Source organism: Myxocyprinus asiaticus, chromosome 33 (assembly GCF_019703515.2).
Source record: "Myxocyprinus asiaticus isolate MX2 ecotype Aquarium Trade chromosome 33, UBuf_Myxa_2, whole genome shotgun sequence".
Taxonomy (NCBI): domain Eukaryota; kingdom Metazoa; phylum Chordata; class Actinopteri; order Cypriniformes; family Catostomidae; genus Myxocyprinus; species Myxocyprinus asiaticus.
In genome coordinates this window covers 43,660,789-43,680,874 of record NC_059376.1, presented here as the reverse complement: position 1 = coordinate 43,680,874, position 20,086 = coordinate 43,660,789, and the positions used below count along the sequence as shown (strand labels likewise).

The 20,086-nt window shown below is 37.4% G+C and overlaps 1 protein-coding gene across 2 annotated transcripts; it reads left to right on the top strand.

Moving 5' to 3' along the window:
* The first annotated feature begins 9,387 nt into the window (after positions 1-9,387).
* On the top strand, positions 9,388-19,894 carry LOC127423870 (leucine-rich repeat-containing protein 2-like). 2 transcript variants are annotated; one of them, XM_051668536.1, is made up of 10 exons: positions 9,388-9,436; positions 10,707-10,872; positions 13,251-13,378; positions 13,499-13,554; positions 13,642-13,798; positions 13,891-14,027; positions 16,124-16,269; positions 16,344-16,496; positions 16,788-16,900; positions 19,407-19,894. In XM_051668536.1, exons 2-10 carry the CDS (start codon positions 10,733-10,735, stop codon positions 19,454-19,456), a joined length of 1,080 nt encoding a protein of 359 aa, XP_051524496.1. In that variant the 5' UTR covers positions 9,388-9,436; positions 10,707-10,732; the 3' UTR covers positions 19,457-19,894. The 2 variants fall into 2 exon arrangements, with proteins under 2 accessions (XP_051524496.1, XP_051524495.1); XM_051668535.1 differs by lacking the exon at positions 9,388-9,436 and having other exon boundaries at positions 10,505-10,872.
* The last annotated feature ends 192 nt before the right edge of the window (positions 19,895-20,086 follow it).

The window sequence follows — 20,086 nt, the reverse complement described above, 5'->3', positions numbered from 1 at the left end:
GAAAATGTTCAGCACTCGAAGTGTAAGTCAAACGGAGATTTTAAAACCTGAATCTGAAATTTCCTAAAAACTATAAAGGTTACAAAATCGACAACACAACTAAGACTGAAAGGATCAACAAGACAACGTTTGAGTGGAGTCTGGATGTTTGATTTAATTGTAGAATTACATTTACTCCAGCGAGTTAGAATAAACAGCAGAATTTGAGGATTATAAAAACTGCTGCCGTGCAAGAGCTGCAGTTATTGACTTTACATAAATTAAGGACATTTGCAAATGATTAAAACAAGGACTTTTCTGACTAAAGCGTCTGACTGACTTTCTGACATATAAACCAAAAATGTAGGGCTGTCAATAGATAATTTTAAATAAAATTAATTTCATGATATGCTGATTAATTAATCACATTTATTGGCATATATCCATATTTGCCAAATATAGAAAACTCAATGCATAATCATCAATTTAATTATATATATATATATATATATATATATATAGGCATAACCCTTTTGCTGTATTCCTCAAGCGTTGTATAAAAGCATCTGCTAAATTAATAAATGTAGATATTTTTACACTCCAAAAAATATTTTAGCCTATTTTTAAGATTTACACATTTCAAGTTAATAACAAAATTCAATCAAATTGAATTGTATAATGTTTAACCAAATGAAATAAATAGAGGTTCCAGTGAGACTCTTACAATGGAGGTCAATGGGGTCCATTTTTGGAGGGTTTAAAGTTATAATTTTAATTTTATAAAAGCACTTACATTAATTTTTCTGTTAAAACTTGTGTGTTATTTGAGCTGTAAAGTTCTTTAAATAGTCATTTTTAAGGTTGTGTTACATCATCACGGCAATGAAGTTGTAAAATTGTCTATAACTTTCCACAGATGTGGTTAGTAAGTGATTTAATCACAGTAAAATCATGTTAACACACATATTGTTTATGTCTTGTGTCTATACTTTTGAAACAGTGAGTATTTTAATGTTTACAGATTGACCTCATTGACTTCCATTGTAAGTGTCTCACTGGAACACACATTTGTGCTTTTTTAAAGAGAAGTGGTAATCAACATTATGCCACAAATGCTGTAGATAAAGTTTAACTTGTACTGAACCCAGAATATTCCTTTAATAATAGTTTCAGATTAATTAAGTGCCATTTTAGGCTCTTACTTTGTGAGCGCGCTTCTCTTCATTCTCTGCTCCTCGACTTCTGTCATGTGATTGTGATTGACAATCTTCTGCTCCCAGAACGTCTTGATAAATAATTTTTCATGAATGAGAGCGGCACTCATTTCCTGCTAAGAGAACACAGAAGTGGAGGGGTTGACATCGCTAGTTAAATCTGGTTACACTAACCATAACAGATCATATCCAGATGGCTCTGAGATTCAAATGCAAATCACACATCATAAATCAGACTGACCTGTTTAAGCTGCAAAAACCTTAAGCATCTGCTCAAGAATACACAATTAACATGATGTGAAAATCTAAAACAATATTATATGTATGTTTTCAATAAATGTACCTGATTCTGGAGAGTAAATTCGGGTAAGTAAAAGCAAACAATCTTATACTAATGTACTGTAACTTTAAAACGCATCATCCGTCCAGTGAGTGACATGAATGTGACTGACCTCACAGATCCAGCACGTCTTTATTTAAGTTTGACTGATGTGTCATCAACACCTCTAATGATGTTTGTGCGCTCCACTTCAACGTTCAGGACATTTCACATCTCTGGCTTTGAGAATCGAGTCTTTTCTTCTGTTCTGTGGCAGAACTGCAGCTCATAACGTCCAGATGGATGGCGGTTCAGAGCAATGTTTCAGACTTTCCTCTTTTCAAACACATCAAGCTCAGTGATGTCTTTAGACTGTAAAGACTGCTGGAAGCTTCTAATGCTGCTTGAATCATGTCCAAAAGGAGCTGTTTGGACAACTAAAACTGTGAACATTGCAAACTAATGACTGGGATTTTGTTACTGCAAACAACTGCTGTCAGTACGAGTATCATATTCACATCTACAGCACAAGATTCATGACTAGACAGCCTTGTGTAGGAGGGTTTTGACTGCGAGATCCGTGTCAAGAACATCCTTCACACTTGATACACTCACCTGCTGTAAGGAAAACAAGAAAAAAGTTGCTTCCATTATGTAAAGAATGTATTTTTAAGGTGGAAAGCATCTGGCACACATTGTGAAGGACCATCACATGCAACACATCAAAAATAACCTCTCTAATTGTCCAGTGACAGACACATGAAAACACATGTCTCAGAGCCTGTCCGGCATCCCGAAGACTTCACTTACAAGTTCAGACAGAGGTAAGAAGAACGAGAAACGTCTGAAGACAACTCGAACAACGTTTAAACATTTAAAGCTGGGAATAAACATTTTAGGAACAAAGAAATGTTATGCTGTAAAATGAAGAAGAAATGTTTCAGATTTTTAGGTGATGTAAATGAGTGCCATTGATCATGTGAACATGTTTGTACAGATGGTCTGATTGAATCACACAAGATGCTCTTTGAAACATTTTCAAATTGTGCTGTAAAACATGATCATCAGGTTTTGTTCATGTCAGCTCTAACCTCGTGAGACCCCGCATCCACATGTGTGGACGTTGTACTTTGGCTTTGCTATATGCAACACAATTTAAATTAATTAAAACTGACTGAATATTGTTCACAAGACTCTACACTGTCATGTACGGGTTAAACTTCTGGCGCACTGAGTCATGTGACACAACAGCATGACGTTGATTTCCAGTGAAGCTGCTTCTACGGGCGCAGCGCCAACAAAAGTGCCTCTGGTAAGAAACCTCTTTAAGTTTTTTAATTGAAATCTGTTTGGTTGTAAAGAGTAGAGTCTCTAGTTTCATTTGATATGCTGCTTTAAAAAATCCACACATTTTTCATGCGTCAGCGCGCCAATAAACATGATGTCCACATATGTGGAAAATGGAACTTTATTCCCTCAAAAGTTGAAAAAAACATGTTCAACATGAACTCATCTGTGAGTCATTTCATATCATTTTAATATAAATGTTGTTATATTTTATTTTGTTATCACTGTACAATACGGTTCTATTCATTAACATTAGTAAATGCATTGCTATATATTAACTGTGCATCACATTGAGAATAAATGTATTCATGCAAAGACCAGTGCAGACAGACAGCACACTGGAGGTTAAGTCATTCACTAAATAGGGAGCAAGGGAGCATCCTATGGCTCTCTATGCAGTTAAGTGCATTCACTCCTAAAATCTGATCAAAAGTTCAGTTTCAGGCTGCAGATGATGTTTGGATCACTCAACATGTTTGACAGACATGTGACAATGATAATCAGTACATAGATTCAGAATTTATAATGTATCATTTTATTTTAACATGATTGGCAGTGATTGGATGATGCTGAACATTACTTTAAATCTGAATTAATTATTCAGCTTTATAGAAAATCAGCTGTAATGTCTGTAAAACATGAATAATCAACACTCCTGGACACATAATAAACTATTTGATGAAAACAATCTGACTTTCTATAACTTGGTATTATTTAAAATTTCACAACTTAGTCCCGCTGTCCACATATGTGGACATACATTTTTAGGAAAACTATTTGCTCAGAATTTTTTTTTTTTTTTGGCATGTTTATTAGGAGCTACTAGTTACAAATCAAAAATGGAAATGAAAAATGCACATAGCAGTCACGTTCGAGATGCATACCAAGTACAAAGACATTTTTCAATTCAACATATTTCACTTAAAATGTTATGATGACAATATCATTTGTCATATGAAATTCCATACATACACTGTAAAAACTGAAACTGCATTTAATCATTCCTATGGGGGGTTTTGAGTGACAGACACTACGAAATGTGAATTCTTTGCATCAACATAAAAACACGTTAGACCAACAATATTACCCCAAATGTTGTCCCAGCTATCCTAAAAGAGATTCATTTTGAACAATGCTGCTCATTTACAAGATTTCAGAATGCATTGATAAAAGAATAAATTATGCCGTTATTGTTTTGTGTGTGTGTGTGTGTGTGTGAGTGTGTGTGTGTGTGTGAGTGTGTGTGTGTGTGTGTGTGTGTGTGTGTGTGAGTGTGTGTGTGTGTGTGTGAGTGTGTGTGTGTGTGTGAGTGTGTGTGTGTGTGTGTGAGTGTGTGTGAGTGTGTGTGTGTGTGTGTGAGTGTGTGTGTGTGTGTGTGTGTGTGTGTGTGTGTGTGTGTGAGTGTGTGTGTGTGTGTGTGTGTGTGTGTGAGTGTGTGTGTTTGTGTGTGTGTGAGTGTCTGTGTGTGTGTGTGTGTGTGTGTGTGCGTGAGTGTGCGTGAGTGTGTGTGTTTGTGTGTGTATGTGTTTGTTGTTTCCACTGTTAACAATGTAAAAGTCATTTTAAATCATATATAAGATTGAAATGGTGACAAAATGTAAATTCTCGTATTGTGAATTGATAGTTGGCTGAACAAGAAATTAGAAGTTCTCTCAACAAGAATTGTTGCATTTAGTAAACAAACCAATTTAAACTGACTGAAGAAAGCAACATTACTGAGGACAGTTATTGAGACAGTTGTTGAGAGAACTCAAAAATCTTGCATCACATTGCCTTGATTTCTGTAACATTGCTCAAATCGATATACGTATATCTTTCTAAATACAGTCAAATCAATATTAGTTTTAGTTTGTGCTTTTCTGGGCAACTTTAAACTTTGTATTCCAGCATTTCTTGTGTTACTGTCCATCTACTTAACATAAATAACTTTTGTTGCATTATTCTCATTGGATAAAAGCGTCTGCTAAAATTAATAAATATAAATTTAATCCTCTGTCTATAAGAATACAGACTCCTTCAGTTTCAGTAGAGACTCCAAACGTCTACCGTCCATGAGCAGCTGTGTTTGATTTGATAAATTGTTCAGCCACATTACATCACATTAACACCCGCTTGTGTTCTTGCCCTTTCACACAAGGCCAGATACTGTATATGTATGTGTATGTGGAGAATCTGGGAGTGATACAAAGCTGATCACACATGTCTGACATTTGTTTCCTTCTAGGCATGATTCATCTTGATCCGTTGGTCTTAACCAGCAGCACCAGCTTGAGCTCTATTTTAGTCTTCAGATCTCTCAGCCGCATGTAATTACTGTATGTTATAAGACACTAACGCTGATCAAGACATCAGTTACAGTGAGTCACTGTTATAAAATACACTTCACTGCATCGTTTGATATCAAATAAACCCACACATGTAAAAGAGGATTAGGTGTGTTAACCTCTGAACCCAGTTATCTTATGGTAAATTTCTTAACCACATTAACTTCAGCTTTAACTGGAAACAGTGTTCTAGTGAAGCTCCAGTTACTTGTTTATTAAGGAAGGACACAAAACCGTGCTGTAATACAATGTACAGTTGAACTTTTCTAATTTATATAATAGTATAACACTTTGAAATAGGTACTTTATTATGGTGATACATAGGTGTAATAAGTGGGACATGTTCACCCTATCTGGGTTATTCTGTGATAAAGACTTACACAACAGATCAAATTCAACAATGACTTTTATTTTCAAGTGGAAATACTGTATGTCTCAGTAAGACAAAATACTGGCCCTGATCGAGGTCCTGAAAATAGACTTGAAGCTCCTTGTTTAAGAGAAGAAATGGCCCAAACCCACATTATAAAAAGCGCATTATAAGTACAGTATATTCTTTATTTATAACATCCGTACATGCTTGGATGGGAGAAGTTGCTCTTTGGCATTATGTCATTTGTTTTGAGAGACTGTGGGTTGTTTCACACACACTGTGCTCTTGAATTTATAGAATGAAAATCAAAGCATTCAAGAGCGAGGTTTAACAGAGAGAATATAGAAATGTATTACTTATTACCTACTTAATTTCACAGTTTAAGTAGCTTATAGCATTCTGATAATAAGACCAATATCAGACAAACAATACAAGAAATAAATGATTAATGTAATAATAAAACAATGATGGTAACACTTTCAAATAAGGCTGTATTCTGTAGAATAATTAGTTATCAACGCTACGGAACAATACTTTAACAACACTTCAACATATACTAATCATTTTTTTAAATGAAAAGTTGTATACTCTTACATTAGTTAATGCAGTGTGAGCTAACAATGAACAATAGTATTTTCATAAACATTTAATATATATTAATAAATGCTGTTAAACTATATTGATCATTTGTTAGTTCAATACCTAATGCATTTACTAATATTAACAAAGTGAACCTTATTGTAAAATGTAACCACAAAGATAACAGATCATTTTTAAACTGGAAAAAACTAAACACTAAAAGAAAACTATTGGCCTTAATTTGATTTGCTTGACAACACAAAACTGTGCAGTTGAACAGTGAATTTTGAGTCTCTGCATAAAGCCTGCTATTGACTTTGGCTTTCTGTCTCATACTGAAGTTCATGATGTCACTGACAAGAAGATAAGATTAGAAAAGACAGACGCTGGCCAACTTTAGCAAATTATCCAGATATCAGATGTGGTGACAGTCACCAGCAGATCTTCTTTCAGCACATTCAGTACTGCAGTGACATCAGAGTTCACAAATCTCCCCTCTGACATTTCTTTAGTGTTTGTGTTTATTGAAGGTTTATTAACCCTCATGCAATATTGAATCTTTAATAAAACAGGTTTCCTTTATTTGACGGGTACGAGACTTGGTGGCTTTTCATCCATTTGATATCTGAACACACACAAAGAAATTGGAGTTGATTCGATCAAGTGGTAGAAAAAAAAAGTTACACGTACTTTTCCCGGTCAAAAGTGACCGCCGTAGGAAATGAATGGGAAAATCTGAGATTTCTTTTCATTATTTATTATATAAAATCAAAAAAATAGCCACAATGCAGAAACACACACAGACATGAAGGGGTGAGACTACCAGTTATCAAGCGTGCAAAACACACACACACACACACACACACACACACACACTTGAACTGGTCAGACTATAAAACAGAACGATTTTTTATTTATTTGTCACAATGTCACAATGCAGAACACACACAAACACCACAATGAATTGGTGAGACCATAACGCATCCACAATGCTGAACACACCGCATTGTTTGAATTATCACTGCACATTCATGTTCTTTTGGATTTTCTCCCTTTTCTCCCCAATTTGGAAATGTGCTCTAAGTCCTCGTGGTGGTCGTAGTGACTCGCCTCAATCCGGGTAGCGGAGGACGAATCTCAGTTGCCTCCGCGTCTGAGACCGTCAATCCGTGCATCTTATCACGTGACTTGTTGAGTGGGTTACCGTGGAGATGCAGCACGTGTGGAGGCTTCACGCTATTCTCTGCGGCATCCACACACAACTCACCACGCACCCCACCGAGAGCGATAACCACATTATAGCGACCACAAGGAGGTTACCCCATGTGACTCTACCCTCCCTAGCAACCGGGCCAATTTGGTTGCTTAGGAGACCTGGCTGGAGTCACTCAGCACGCCCTGGATTCAAACTCATGACTCCAGGTGTGATAGTCAGCGTCTTTACTTGCTGAGCTAGGCAGGCCCCCGCACATTCATGTTCTTGACATTTATATTAAATTACTTTGAGTTATTGAATTCTGATGTTTGAAATAAATGATAAGTGACGCTTTCTCTATACAGTACGTCTTCTTTTTGTAACACCATGTTCAGGATTGACTGTAATAATAATGTGGCAATATTGCAAAAACTGCCATTGAAGTGCTGATGCTGTTTTACACCTGTGAACCTGTAAACCCTCTGTCTGAAACTTCTGGATGTAATTACCTTGATTGCTTTAATCTCATTGGCTGGATCATATGTAACTTCTTATTGACGATTGGCCAGTTTACATGTCAATCAGTACTTCTTGTCTGAGTGGGCAGTTCTTGTCAGGAGTGAATGAATGTAAAAAGAGACAGTTCATATCAACTGCAAAACGTAGCAGAATTTTCTTTCTTTCTTCAAGCGGATGTGGGTGTGGTAACGCTTCGCTGGCATTCAGATCTCTCCTATGGCCATGTACAGTGGCATAACTACAGGGAGGGCAGGGTGGGCAGCCGCCCTACGGCCTGTGACAATCAACCGAAAGAAAACCATAAACGACCATGGGTCTGACGGGTGATGAAAAACAACCCCGGAGAACAAAAGTGGCCCGACAGGTTCTTTGCACTGGGGCCCATGAGATCCAGGTTACACCACTGGCCACATAGAAGAATTTTTGGGAAGTGCTAATCTGTGTCCACAAATTCAGAAAACTGCTTCCACTTCAGTGATGTAGTTCGTGAACAAATCATTCAGAATCGGTTGGAACAGTATGTGTGGTCGATCAGTGTCACAAACTGACAATCAGTGAACCTGTCTCTCCGATATGTCCGGCACTCCCCAACTCATAATGAGCCGAGAATCAGCGTCTGGCTGTCTGCTCTTACTAAGGCTTCTTTGCAATGAACTTAGGGTTTAGGGTTACCTCATGTGGTACCTCTTCTGTTCTAGTCCATTTAGTTTGGGTTAGGGTTAGCGCCATGACATTACAATTTGATCCTGTGCTTTACCTGCGCTTGGGGAGGGTGCATAGGGATATTTTGGGGGGGCACAGCCCACCCCAGTACCCCCCTAGATCCAGCCCTATATTCCATACAAACAAACCCCTAAAAAACAGGAAAGGAATCAGACCTCTAAAGGTCTGGAGAAAATGTTCTCTCTCTCGGTCAGTGAGCTTTATTTGATTAATCCTGCGCCCTAGTGGTGTGTCTGGGAGAATCATTCATAATGAATTTATTATCATAAGGGTTAGGTTTCTGTAGTCTTGATGCACACCTTATCACACATAATGAGTATGATCAAAAATATCCCGATGAAATCATTCAGTCACTGCATACAGAAGCTCTATAATGCTAAATTGTATTTCATCCCATCCCATCCATTTCCATTCTATTTTCAAATAGCCAAGAGTGCTTTCTTTTCACACATGGTTTTAAGTGTCATACAGTATGTTTTGTAATATTGATGTTATTTAAATCCACAGCATCGGATGTCATATAATATATCTGTATGTCATAAGTGAGCAGCTACTAAAAGCAGGTCAACATGTGACAACACTTGTGCAGAAGGTCACTCGCAGTTTATTTAAGGAAACAAAGGCATATCTAACTAAACTAAATACAGGTTGTTGTCATGTAATCACTGGCAAATGTCTCTGTTTGCATCAGTATTGAAGGTTTGTGTGTCATTTATGTATCATCATGAGTAAAAGAGCCGAGTGTGTGTGTGTGTGTGTGTGTGTTATGTGGAAACATATCTCATGCAGTAAATAGCACACAGACGCCTAAATACAGACAAGCTGTAAACAAGCAACTAAACCTGGAGTTGCTCGCAGACGCAGGTATGAGTGTTCTGCTCTTTTAAATGAGATTTTGTTAAAGATTAGCAGCTTGAAACTAAAGTGTGCCATTTAAATACATTTACTATTCATTGTGTTTCATTTGGTGTCTCTTCATAAATCTGAGGTCATATCGACTGAGTTATAATCTCCTCTGACAGACTGTCACTGGAATGTTTCAGTGTTTCTTAAAGCTCTGCAAGTTGAGAAGCTGTGAAAGAAAATCACAGATTAACAGCTCACGTGCACGAGGAGTGTTTGATTCTCATTTCAAAGTCCAGTGAAGCTTTACGTGAACTTCATTACTGAACTGAACACACAACAGCTCAGTGTTGTGAGGGAAAAGTGTGATCACAGCAGAGGATTTTCACTTTCTGTTTGTACCACCTGCTGCTTTAGAGCGAGAATACAAGGTGAAGATATTTTAACAAGATGCAGAGAATTTTATTGGAGTTTGCATGTAATATCGGTCCAAAGCACTGAATCTTTTATGTTCATGTGACAATAAAATCCCAGACATTCAGAAAATGATATGCAGCCTACTTTTATGTATTAGTTCAAGTGCCATTTTCACTTTTTATTTTATTTTTTTATTTTATTTATTTTTTTAAGTTTAAAATGTATTTACTGTGAGAAATGCCTCCCGATGCAACTTTAGGCTGAATTCCAGTTTTGTTATTTATTTATGTATTTATTTTTTTATATAGAACATGGTTTATATACTAAAAATATACACAGATTTTAAGATTTAAGCATTTTAATTTTATAACAAAATTCCATCAGATTGAATTGAGTAACCTTATAAAGGTTAAATAAAATAAAATAAAATAATAAAATAAATAATTTTAATTTGATGTTTACGTTTTTAAGTCATATTTATTTCACTTAGTTAAAAGTTTCACAATTTAATTTCATTACATTTTAAGACATTGAAATGCGTAAACCTTAAAAATACGCTTATATATATATATATATATTTATTTATTTTTTATTTATTTTTTTTTTTTTTTGAGTCAGGGTCTTGGTGGGTCTTTGGGTGGTATATTCAGGTTTCATGCAGTGGGGTCCAAACGTCTGAGACCACTTGTAAAAATACTTCTTTTTTAAATATTTGCTCAAATTATCAGCATAACACTTTGAGTGAAAACTTGAATTAAAAATGCATTGAATTGAGAGTATCTTTATGATGTCCACCTTTTGGTGGTCTTGTAATCCAGCATGATTTGAACATTTTCCAAAGAATTCACATGATTAATGTCTTCATATGGTTTAGTTTGTTCCTCAGCATCAGTTCCCATCATGAGGATGGATCGGATCAGAGTCGACATTCCTGTGTATGATCTCTCACTGATCCGACAGCTGTGGGAGGGACGAGAGAAAAAATTCAAACAGCGACAGAAGAAAGAGGAGGAACGATTGGAGAAAAGTGCTCTGGCCAAGTGAGCATCAACCTCTCATTCACCCCCATACGGCCTTTACAAACACAGCATGTATAAACTAATTTGATACTATAAACCAAATTCAATTCCAAAAGATGAAACAGAGTATCAGTCAAAAGTTTAGACACACCTGCTCATTCTATATTCTTACTTGGGCTGTCAATCAATTAAAAAAATGTCGACTAGTCGCTTACCGTGTGATTTATAAAGCACGTCTGTAGGAAACACAGCAGGTGTGAATCCTGGTGTCTTTGCAATGAAAAGGCGAAGTTGTTCGATTGTAGGCATTTGAGCTTACTTTAGAGATGTTCTACACAGTCCTACACATCCTCTGTGTTTGGTCAGGTGTGTGAAGTTTTTGGGGTGGAATGATGTCACGACTAGTCGAATTCAACTCGACTAATGTGCTCGACTAGTCAACTATTAAAAATCAGTAGTCGTGCAACCCCTAGTTGACCAGACAAAAAGTGGCTTGAAAGACATAATTAGGGCTGTTGATCGATTACAATTTTTATTCAAATTAATTACATGGCATGCCGATTAATCGAATTAATCGCAATTAATCGAATACATCATTATTTGATGAGAAAGGCCCCCAAATAAAGATAAATAATATATTTTAAAAAATGAATAATAATTACAATATTTCTAAATATGACATGTGGTGGGGACTATAATAAATAAATAATACAGATTGGAATTCAGTTTGAAATAAATTGCATTATGTTGCAGATGAATAAAGCATTGATTCGACAATACAAAAAGTGGCTTGAGAACTCCATATATTGTACATTTTATTCTCATATCACTGAACAAGCCTACAGTTGACAGCAATATGTTTCGCATTGAGTTTGTCAATGTGTTCAGTTCTCACAGTACGTGTCCTTGTGTTCTGTCTGCTCTATTTTTAATTGTCGCTTTATGTACGAGTGCGTGTCTCAGACGCGTTTGGAGCATCTCAATGGTATTTAGCATCATAAACGGCTGCAGTGTCAAGTTAAAAGTAGTGGAAACTTTGAAAATGGTGTCTCAAGATTCTTGTATTCTGTTGCGCTTCTGCCTATGTGAGCGGTACTCATTCTGTTTCTGCGCTGCTTGCGAGGTTTCTTGAGGCGTGCTGCCACCTATTGACGCAGCTCGTAAAAACACATTTACTTCAAGCTTGAATTGCTCGTATGGTACGAAAATCTGTACTTTTATTACGGAATTTATGTACGCGTCGGGGGTATGATTAATTGCGTTAATTATTTTAATTTGTTATTTTTATATAATTAATCGCACTAAATTAACACGTTAAATCAAAAGCCCTAGTCCAAATATTGTTTGTTATCACTTTCTATATCACTTAATATAACCCTATTATTGGCTTACTTCCTTCTGCACTATTTTTAATTATTTTATTTATTTATTTATTTGGATTTTCTCCCCTTTTCTCCCCAATTTGGAATGCCCAATTCCCAATGCGCTCTAAGTCCTCGTGGTGGCGTTGTGACTCGCCTCAATCCGGGTGGCGGAGGACGAATCTCAGCTGCCTCCGAGTCTGAGACCGTCAATCCGCACATCTTATCACGTGGCTTGTTGAGCGCGTTACCGTGGAGACGTAGCGTGTGTGGAGGCTTCACGCTATTCTCCGCAGCATCCACGCACAACTCACCACACACCCCACCGAGAGCGAGAACCACATTATAGTGACCAAGAGGAGGATTCAAACTCATGACTCCAGGGGTGGAAGTCAGCATCAATACTCACTGAGCTACCCAGGCCCCCTATTTTTAATTGTTGGTCTATTTACTCATGCATCAGACGAATGCACTTCGAGGATGAGTCGTCTCACTTTGGTTGTATCACGTTTCACTAGTTTTCAACATCTCTAGTCATGAGCACTGTGATATGGGATGCTGTCAATTAACCATAGTTTGAAACTTTGAAAAATGCATCTCGAGATACTGGAATTCCGTTGTGCTTGGTCCAGCTGCCTTTCAGCGCAAAAGCGCATCTGTGGGAAGCTGTGCTGCGTGCTTGTTGGTTTGTCGAGGCGTGTTGCCTGTACAGCTGGAGTTGCGCTGACTGCCCTCTACTGCTACACATTAGTCCGACAGAAGAAACTTTCTTTACTATGGAAATTACGTACGAATCACGGGCATGCTTGATTAATTGCGTTAATTTTTTCGTGCTTTATTTTTCATATAATTAATCGCATTAAATTTACGTGTTAAATCAACAGCCCTAATTATTACTTTTTTCTTTTACATATTAGAGTCATCAATGCAAATATGTATAGATGTTATATTTTAGCTTCTTTAAAAACATGATTAAATCCATCCAAGTGTGAAGAATTGTGAAGTGTGAATTATATATGAATTAATTTGTCTTTATAGAGTCAATCAGCAATGGCAGTATCGTATCGCATGCAGAAAGTTAAAGAGCACTGAGGTCACAGCGCTTCAGTGTTATTTGGAGAGATCGAATCTCGCAGAACTCGACCTCCAGCCCACCGATAATAAAGGTATTTCACACTAGAGGAAAACTGTGTAAATAATTTCCTAAGGGAATAATTGCCTAAACTCCCTGTGACATTATTCCAGTGAAGACACAATTGTAATTATTGGCTGTTTGTTTTACTCAGACAGTGAAACAGAAGACAAGAGATTCATTTTTGAGATGACTGGAGATAAATGGAGGGTAAATATCAGAAAAGTTTGTCAAAAAAAAAGTTCCTGCCTCTCCAAACACATAGTGATTTTACTGTGATTTTTTTTGTTGTTGCAGAAGTTACCTGAGGAACTTCAGTTTATGACATATCTCAGAGAATGGCACATCCGAGGAACAAAGATACCCGAGATTCCCACTTACATCGAAACGTTTGTGGATCTGCGTGTGCTGGATGTCCAGAGAAATGGATTCACAAAACTGCCTGTCGAGATCGGTCAGAGTCACGAAAAACATCACATCTCTGTCAAATATTACAGTGGTTATGCCATACAGTAGAAATGCATGGAAACGTGTCCTCTATCACAGGAAAGCTGATCAATCTGAGGGAATTAAATGTCAATTATAATAAACTGTTGAGCATTCCAGCCGAGCTCGGAGACTGTGAGAATCTCGAACGATTAGAGATGACGGCAAATGGCAGTCTGACAGAACTGCCCTTTGAGGTGAAACATGTGAGGAGTTTATGCTAGTGGTCAAACGTTTGGACACACTTGAATTAATTTATGTTTCTCATGATCTACTGCTGGACATTTTTGTAGACAAATATAAATGATGCTTACATTTAATAATAATCCCATACACTCAGGGGCCTGGGTAACTCAGCGAGTATTGACTCTGACTATCACCCCTGGAGTCGTGAGTTCGAATCCAGGGCGTGCTGAGTGATTCCAGTCAGGTCTCCTAAGCAACCAAATTGGCCCGGTTGCTAGGGAGGGTAGAGTCACATGGGGTAACCTCCTCGTGGTCGCTACAATGTGGTTATCGCTCTCAGTGGGGCGTGTGGTGAGTTGTGCATGGATGCCGCGGAGAATAGCGTGAAGCCTCCACATGCACTATGTCTCAGTGGTAACGCGCTCAACAAGTCACGTGATAAGATGCGCGGATTGACGGTCTCAGACGCGGAGGCAACTGAGATTCGTCCTCCGCCACCCGGATTGAGGCGAGTCACTACACAACCACGAGGACTTAGAGTGCATTGGGAATTGGGCATTCCAGATTGGGGAGAAAAAGGGGAGAAAATCTAAAAAAAAATAAAATAAAATAAAATAATCCCATACACTCTTAAAAAATAAAAGGTTCTTTATCAGCAAGTTTTGTTCCATGAAGAACCTTTAACATCCACGGAAACTTGCCACTGCACAAAAGGTTCTTTGTTGTGGGAAAACAAATGTTTAGACAGGAAAAACTTTCTTCAAAATGGTTCTTTTAAACCTTTCACTGAAAGGTTCTTTGGGGAACCAGAAATTGTTCTTCAAAAGGCATTGCTGTGAAAACTCATTTTTGGAACCTTTATTTGTAAGAATGTATCAAAATAATCCCAGGATGTACCTTGAAGTTCAAATATACACTCTTAAAAATAAATAAAAATAAATAAATAACCTTTTTCCACAATGGGAAGGCTCCATGGACATTAAAGGTTCTTCATGGAACCAAATATGCTGATAAATAACATTTTATTTTTAAGAGTGTAAGGTGGTTTTAATTTTTTAAACAATTGTTTGGGGCTTCTGAACTCCAAACTTAAATTATGCCACCCACCCGGATGGTTCAGAAGGTTGAGCGATTTTACAACACACATACATCCAATAATGATCTACAAACAAAGATCGTTGGTGATGGGGGCCTGGGTATGTCAGGGGTTATTGACTCTGACTACCACAACTGGAGTCACGTGTTCGAATCCAGGGTGTGCTGAGTGACTCCAGCCAGGTCTCCTAAGCAACCAAATTGGCCCAGTTGCTAGGGAGGGTAGAGTCACATGGGATAACCTCCTCGTGGTCACGATTAGTGGTTCACGCTCTCAATGGGGTGTGTGGTGAGTTGTGTGTGGATCGCGGAGAGTAGCATGAGCCTCCACATGCTGTGAGTCTCCGCGGTGTCATGCACAACGAGTCACGTGATAAGATGCGCGGATTGATGGTCTCAGAAGCGGAGGCAACTGAGACTTGTCCTACACCACCCGGATTGAGTCACTACGCCACCACGAGGACCTACTAAGTAGTGGGAATTGGGCATTCCAAATTGGGGAGAAAAGGGGATAAAAAATTTAGTGATTTTTTCTTTGGTGATAAAGTTATTTATTTTCCAAAAATAAGGTTAAAAATACACCAAGAACTTTTACAAAATGCGGTCAGAAAGCTGGAGCTGCGCTCCAGCTTTACACCCATCTCTTTCCCCTTCCAACTTCCTTCTAATCAGGGAAGATAACAAAAATAAATGATCCATTATTATTTCATAATCAAAACCTACTAGATAAATCATCATGAAACGGCATAGTTCACAATCTATAATCCAACCAACAATTAATGTAAACAAATAGGCTACATTTAAATGTAAATGGCTCCATTTGTGTTATTTTACAGTTTTGTTGATTTTACTGTTATTCTAAAATGTTGATAAGTGACTATAAAAAATAAGTACATGTGTCCAAACTTTTGACAAGTGAAAAAGTTTATACATTTATGCATTCTTAATTAAAGGCAAATCAGATACATTAATTCATTTAGCTGATCTTTTGTCTAATATTTGTATTTACCAGCTGAGAAATCTGAAAAAACTGAAGCACTTGGACATGTCAGAAAATAAATTTGGCAGTATTCCGATCTGTGTCCTTCGTATGGAAAGTCTGACATTTTTCGATATCAGTAACAACAGACTCCAAGACCTGCCTGAAGACATTGACAGGTGTGTTTCTGTCTATAGTCTTCTAGAAAACTATACACACATCATATGCATCACAGTTTGAACATCTTTTCTAGGATGGAGGCATTAGAGTCCGTATTCCTTCACAAAAACAAACTGAAGTACATGCCGCTGTCCATGGCAAACCTCATTCATCTGAAGATGCTCGTCGTGAGTGCTGATGAGCTCTACAGCATCCCGTCCAAATTCATTGACAATCCTGATATCAAGTGAGTATGAAATCCAATTATGAGACACAAATGTGCTCTTTCACTGTATTTCAATGGTTCTGCATGTTCTCAAATCTTTCAGTCAAATGTACTGTTCCCACAGATATAAAGTGTGTTTTTAAAGAGCATCAGTATGTCCCTCATCCTCAGTGTTTCAGAATTATTTTTAAAAATGAATATAAAACATTGAGCATCTCCTGCTCAGCTGTTGCTGTCTGTCCAAACCCCCCAAAACACATCTGAGGTGCAACACATTCAATGTGTCATACTGATAGAGACTTTCTGTTTCAGATTAATCAGATTATATGACAATCCAGTAAACGTCCAGGATGAAGATGTGAACGATCAGGACGATCATGAGAAGGAGTTTATGAAGACATACATCGAGTCTCTCCAGGACAGAGGTGAGACACAGGAGACACAGAGCTGATCTGTCAACTGATGTTAGACTACACAATTATGTTTAAATTGACAATGTCTTTAAAAGCCTGATTCTCTTCCAGAATTTCAATTGAAGTACCAAACAGGATGCAGAACTGTAAATTAAATTTAAAGGGATAGTTCATCCAAACATTCTCTCATTTACTCACCCTTATTCCATCCCAGATGTGTATGACTTTCCAGAACACAAATGAAGATTTTTAGAATATTTCAGCTCTGTAGGTCCATACAATGCATGTGAATGGTGACCAGAACTTTGAAGCTCCAAAAAGCACATAAAGGCAGCATAGAAGTAATCCATACGATTCCAGTGGTTTAATCCATGTCTTCGGAAGCGATATGATAGATGTGGGTGAGAAACAGATCAATATTTAAGTCCTTTTTTATTATAAATCTCCACTTTCACATTCTTCTTTTGTTTTTGGTGATTTGCATTCTTTTTTTTCTCCCCAATTTGGAATGCCCAATTCCCAATGCGCTCTAAATCTTCGTGGTGGCGTAGTGACTCGCCTCAATACGGGTGAGCGAGTTACCGCAGAGACAGTAGCGCATGTGGAGGCTTCATGCTATTCTCCATGGCATCCACGCACAAATCACCACGTGCCCCACCGAGAGCGAGAACCACATTATAGTGACCACAAGGAGGTTACCCCATGTGACTCTACCCTCCCTAGCAACCGGGCCAATTTGGTTGCTTAGGAGACCTGGCCAATTTGGTTGCTTAGGAGACCTGGAGTCACTCAGCATGCCCTGGATTCGAACTCACGAGCTCCAGTGGTGGTAGTCAGCGTCTTTACCACTGAGCTATCCAGGCACTATCTAAGTCCGTTTTACTATAAATCTCCACTTTCACATTCTTCTTATGTTTTTGGTGATTTGCATTCTTTTTTTTTTTCTCCTCTTTTCCCCCCAACTGGCATGCCCAATTCCCAATGCGCTCTAAGTCCTCGTGGTGGCGTAGTGACTCGCCTCAATCCGGGTGGCAGAGGACGAATCTCAGTTGCCTCCGTGTCTGAGACCGTCAATCCGCGCATCTTATCACGTGGCTTGTTGAGCGCATCCACGCACAACTCATCACATGCCCCACCGAGAACAAGAACCACATTATAGTGACCACGAAGACGTTACCCCATGTGACTCTATCTACCCTAGCAACCGGGCCAATTTGGTTGCTTAGGAGGCCTGACTGGAGTCACTCAGCAGGCCCTGGATTCAAACTCGCAACTCCAGGGGTAATTGTCAGCGTTAATACTCGCTGAGATACCCAGGCCCCGGTGATTTGCATTCTTTGTACATATCGCCACCTACTGGACAGGAAAGAGAATTTATAGTAAAATGGGCTTAAATATTGATCTGTTTCTCACTCACACCTATCATATCACTTCAGAAGACTTTTATGCTACCTTTATGTGCTTTTGTGAGCTTCAAAGTTCTGGTCACGATTCACTTGCATTGTATGGACCTACAGAGCTGAAATATTCTTTTAAAAATCTTCATTTGTGTTCTGCAGAAGAAAGAAAGTCACACACATCTGGGATGGCATGAGGGTGAGTAAATGATGAGAGAATTTACAATTTTGGGTGAATGAGTCTTTTAAGTAGAATTAAAATATAGAGTGGTGTAGTTTTTAATAATAGGCTAAATTAAATTTTTCAGTATGAATTACATAAACAGAACATACAGGCTATTTACAGAAACATTAGATGGTATAAAGAATCAAAGTTTGAAATGCCACCAATAGAAATCAATATTTAAGCATTTAATTATTCTAGAAAATTAACTTTAATTTTGTGGACTGTGCAAAAGCAAGTCATCTGCCAAAATGCTCTAATTTACCAACAAAGTCTTCAGAAATGGAGCCAAATAATATGACCAATTAGTTAAGTTTATAATTTGCCAGTTATTTATTTATTTTTTTACACTAATTAGAGAAATAAATCTAATCAGTTTTATTTAATATTATATATTTATGTAAATATTCTACATACACTCAAAAAATAATTTTAAGATGAATGCATTTAGATCCATAACAAATTTCCATCTAATTGAAGTAACTAACACAGGAATTGGAACTGAAAAACTAAATTAATTTAATTTAGTTAAACAACAATTCAATTTGACGCAATTTGGTTATGAAATTGAAATGCGTAAATCTAAAAAATAGGCTCAAATATTTTGTGTGTGTACCAGTGAGTAAACAGGCCTAATTAGTTACAATTAATGTTGTAATTATTTGTTTACTGAATTATTTCAATTTCATTGAATTGTAATTCAGTAAATTCCTTTACTGTCACTTCAATTCCACTTCCAATCTAAATACTTAACTACATAATAAGTACATTGTATCACATGCTTAAGTACATAGTAGTTAAAGACACCTAATTTAAAGCGGTCTCTATGATGCTCAGTTCAGCTGTACATCATATGCAGATTTTGACGTTTCAGTGTTTCTCAAACAATTCTTTTCAGACACTCAACCAACATACACGACTAAAGTGTCTTTGAGCTGTCTGCTGTAAGATCATCAGATCATCAATCAAGCTGAGTGTCACCGATATAGACATCCATCACTGTCAATATCACAGAATATTCTCCTTTATATTGGAATAAGCGTGACACGTGCCTTCTATAGACTATTTCAACATTTAAAACGCTTTCCATTGATGGTGTGTAGACGTCCTGATTTTCATTGGGTTTTTCAGTGTTCTTATTCCGAGTATAATGAAAACTTTGAGTAGAATGAGTTGCAGGTTAGTCTGATGTTAGTCGTTTTTGTAAGAAAGATTGAAGATGAAAGCTGGTTTAAGTTTCATTTTTGCTGCATTTCTCATCATTACTATTTGTGAAACTATTTCAAATGTTGATTCAGAACCAATGTGATACAATAATTCACACTTTTGGCATTAACAATATGTTTTTTCTCCGTTATTTGGTTTGTGACCAAATGCACGTGTTGTTCCGCAGCATTGAGCTGAATCTATTTCCTGTGTTGATGTAATGGGTGTCCATGTTTGATGTATGCAAGTGTTTTATTACATGTCTTACATTATTATAATTACCGTAACTGAAGCATGTTCATATATTTTGTCTTTCTTGCATAGGCCATAAATACAACATGCAGTGACTCAGTGTTAAAATATAAAAATGAA

What these genes read in the sequence shown, in the direction of transcription:
- LOC127423870 (XM_051668535.1), top strand. Translation starts at nt 10,688, where the DNA reads ATGTCTTCATATGGTTTAGTTTGTTCCTCAGCATCAGTTCCCATCATG. An exon ending in AAAACTGCCTGTCGAGATCG is followed by an intron (nt 13,799 to 13,890) that starts GTCAGAGTCACG and finishes CCTCTATCACAG; the next exon opens with GAAAGCTGATCAATCTGAGG. An exon ending in ATTGACAATCCTGATATCAA is followed by an intron (nt 16,497 to 16,787) that starts GTGAGTATGAAA and finishes TTTCTGTTTCAG; the next exon opens with ATTAATCAGATTATATGACA.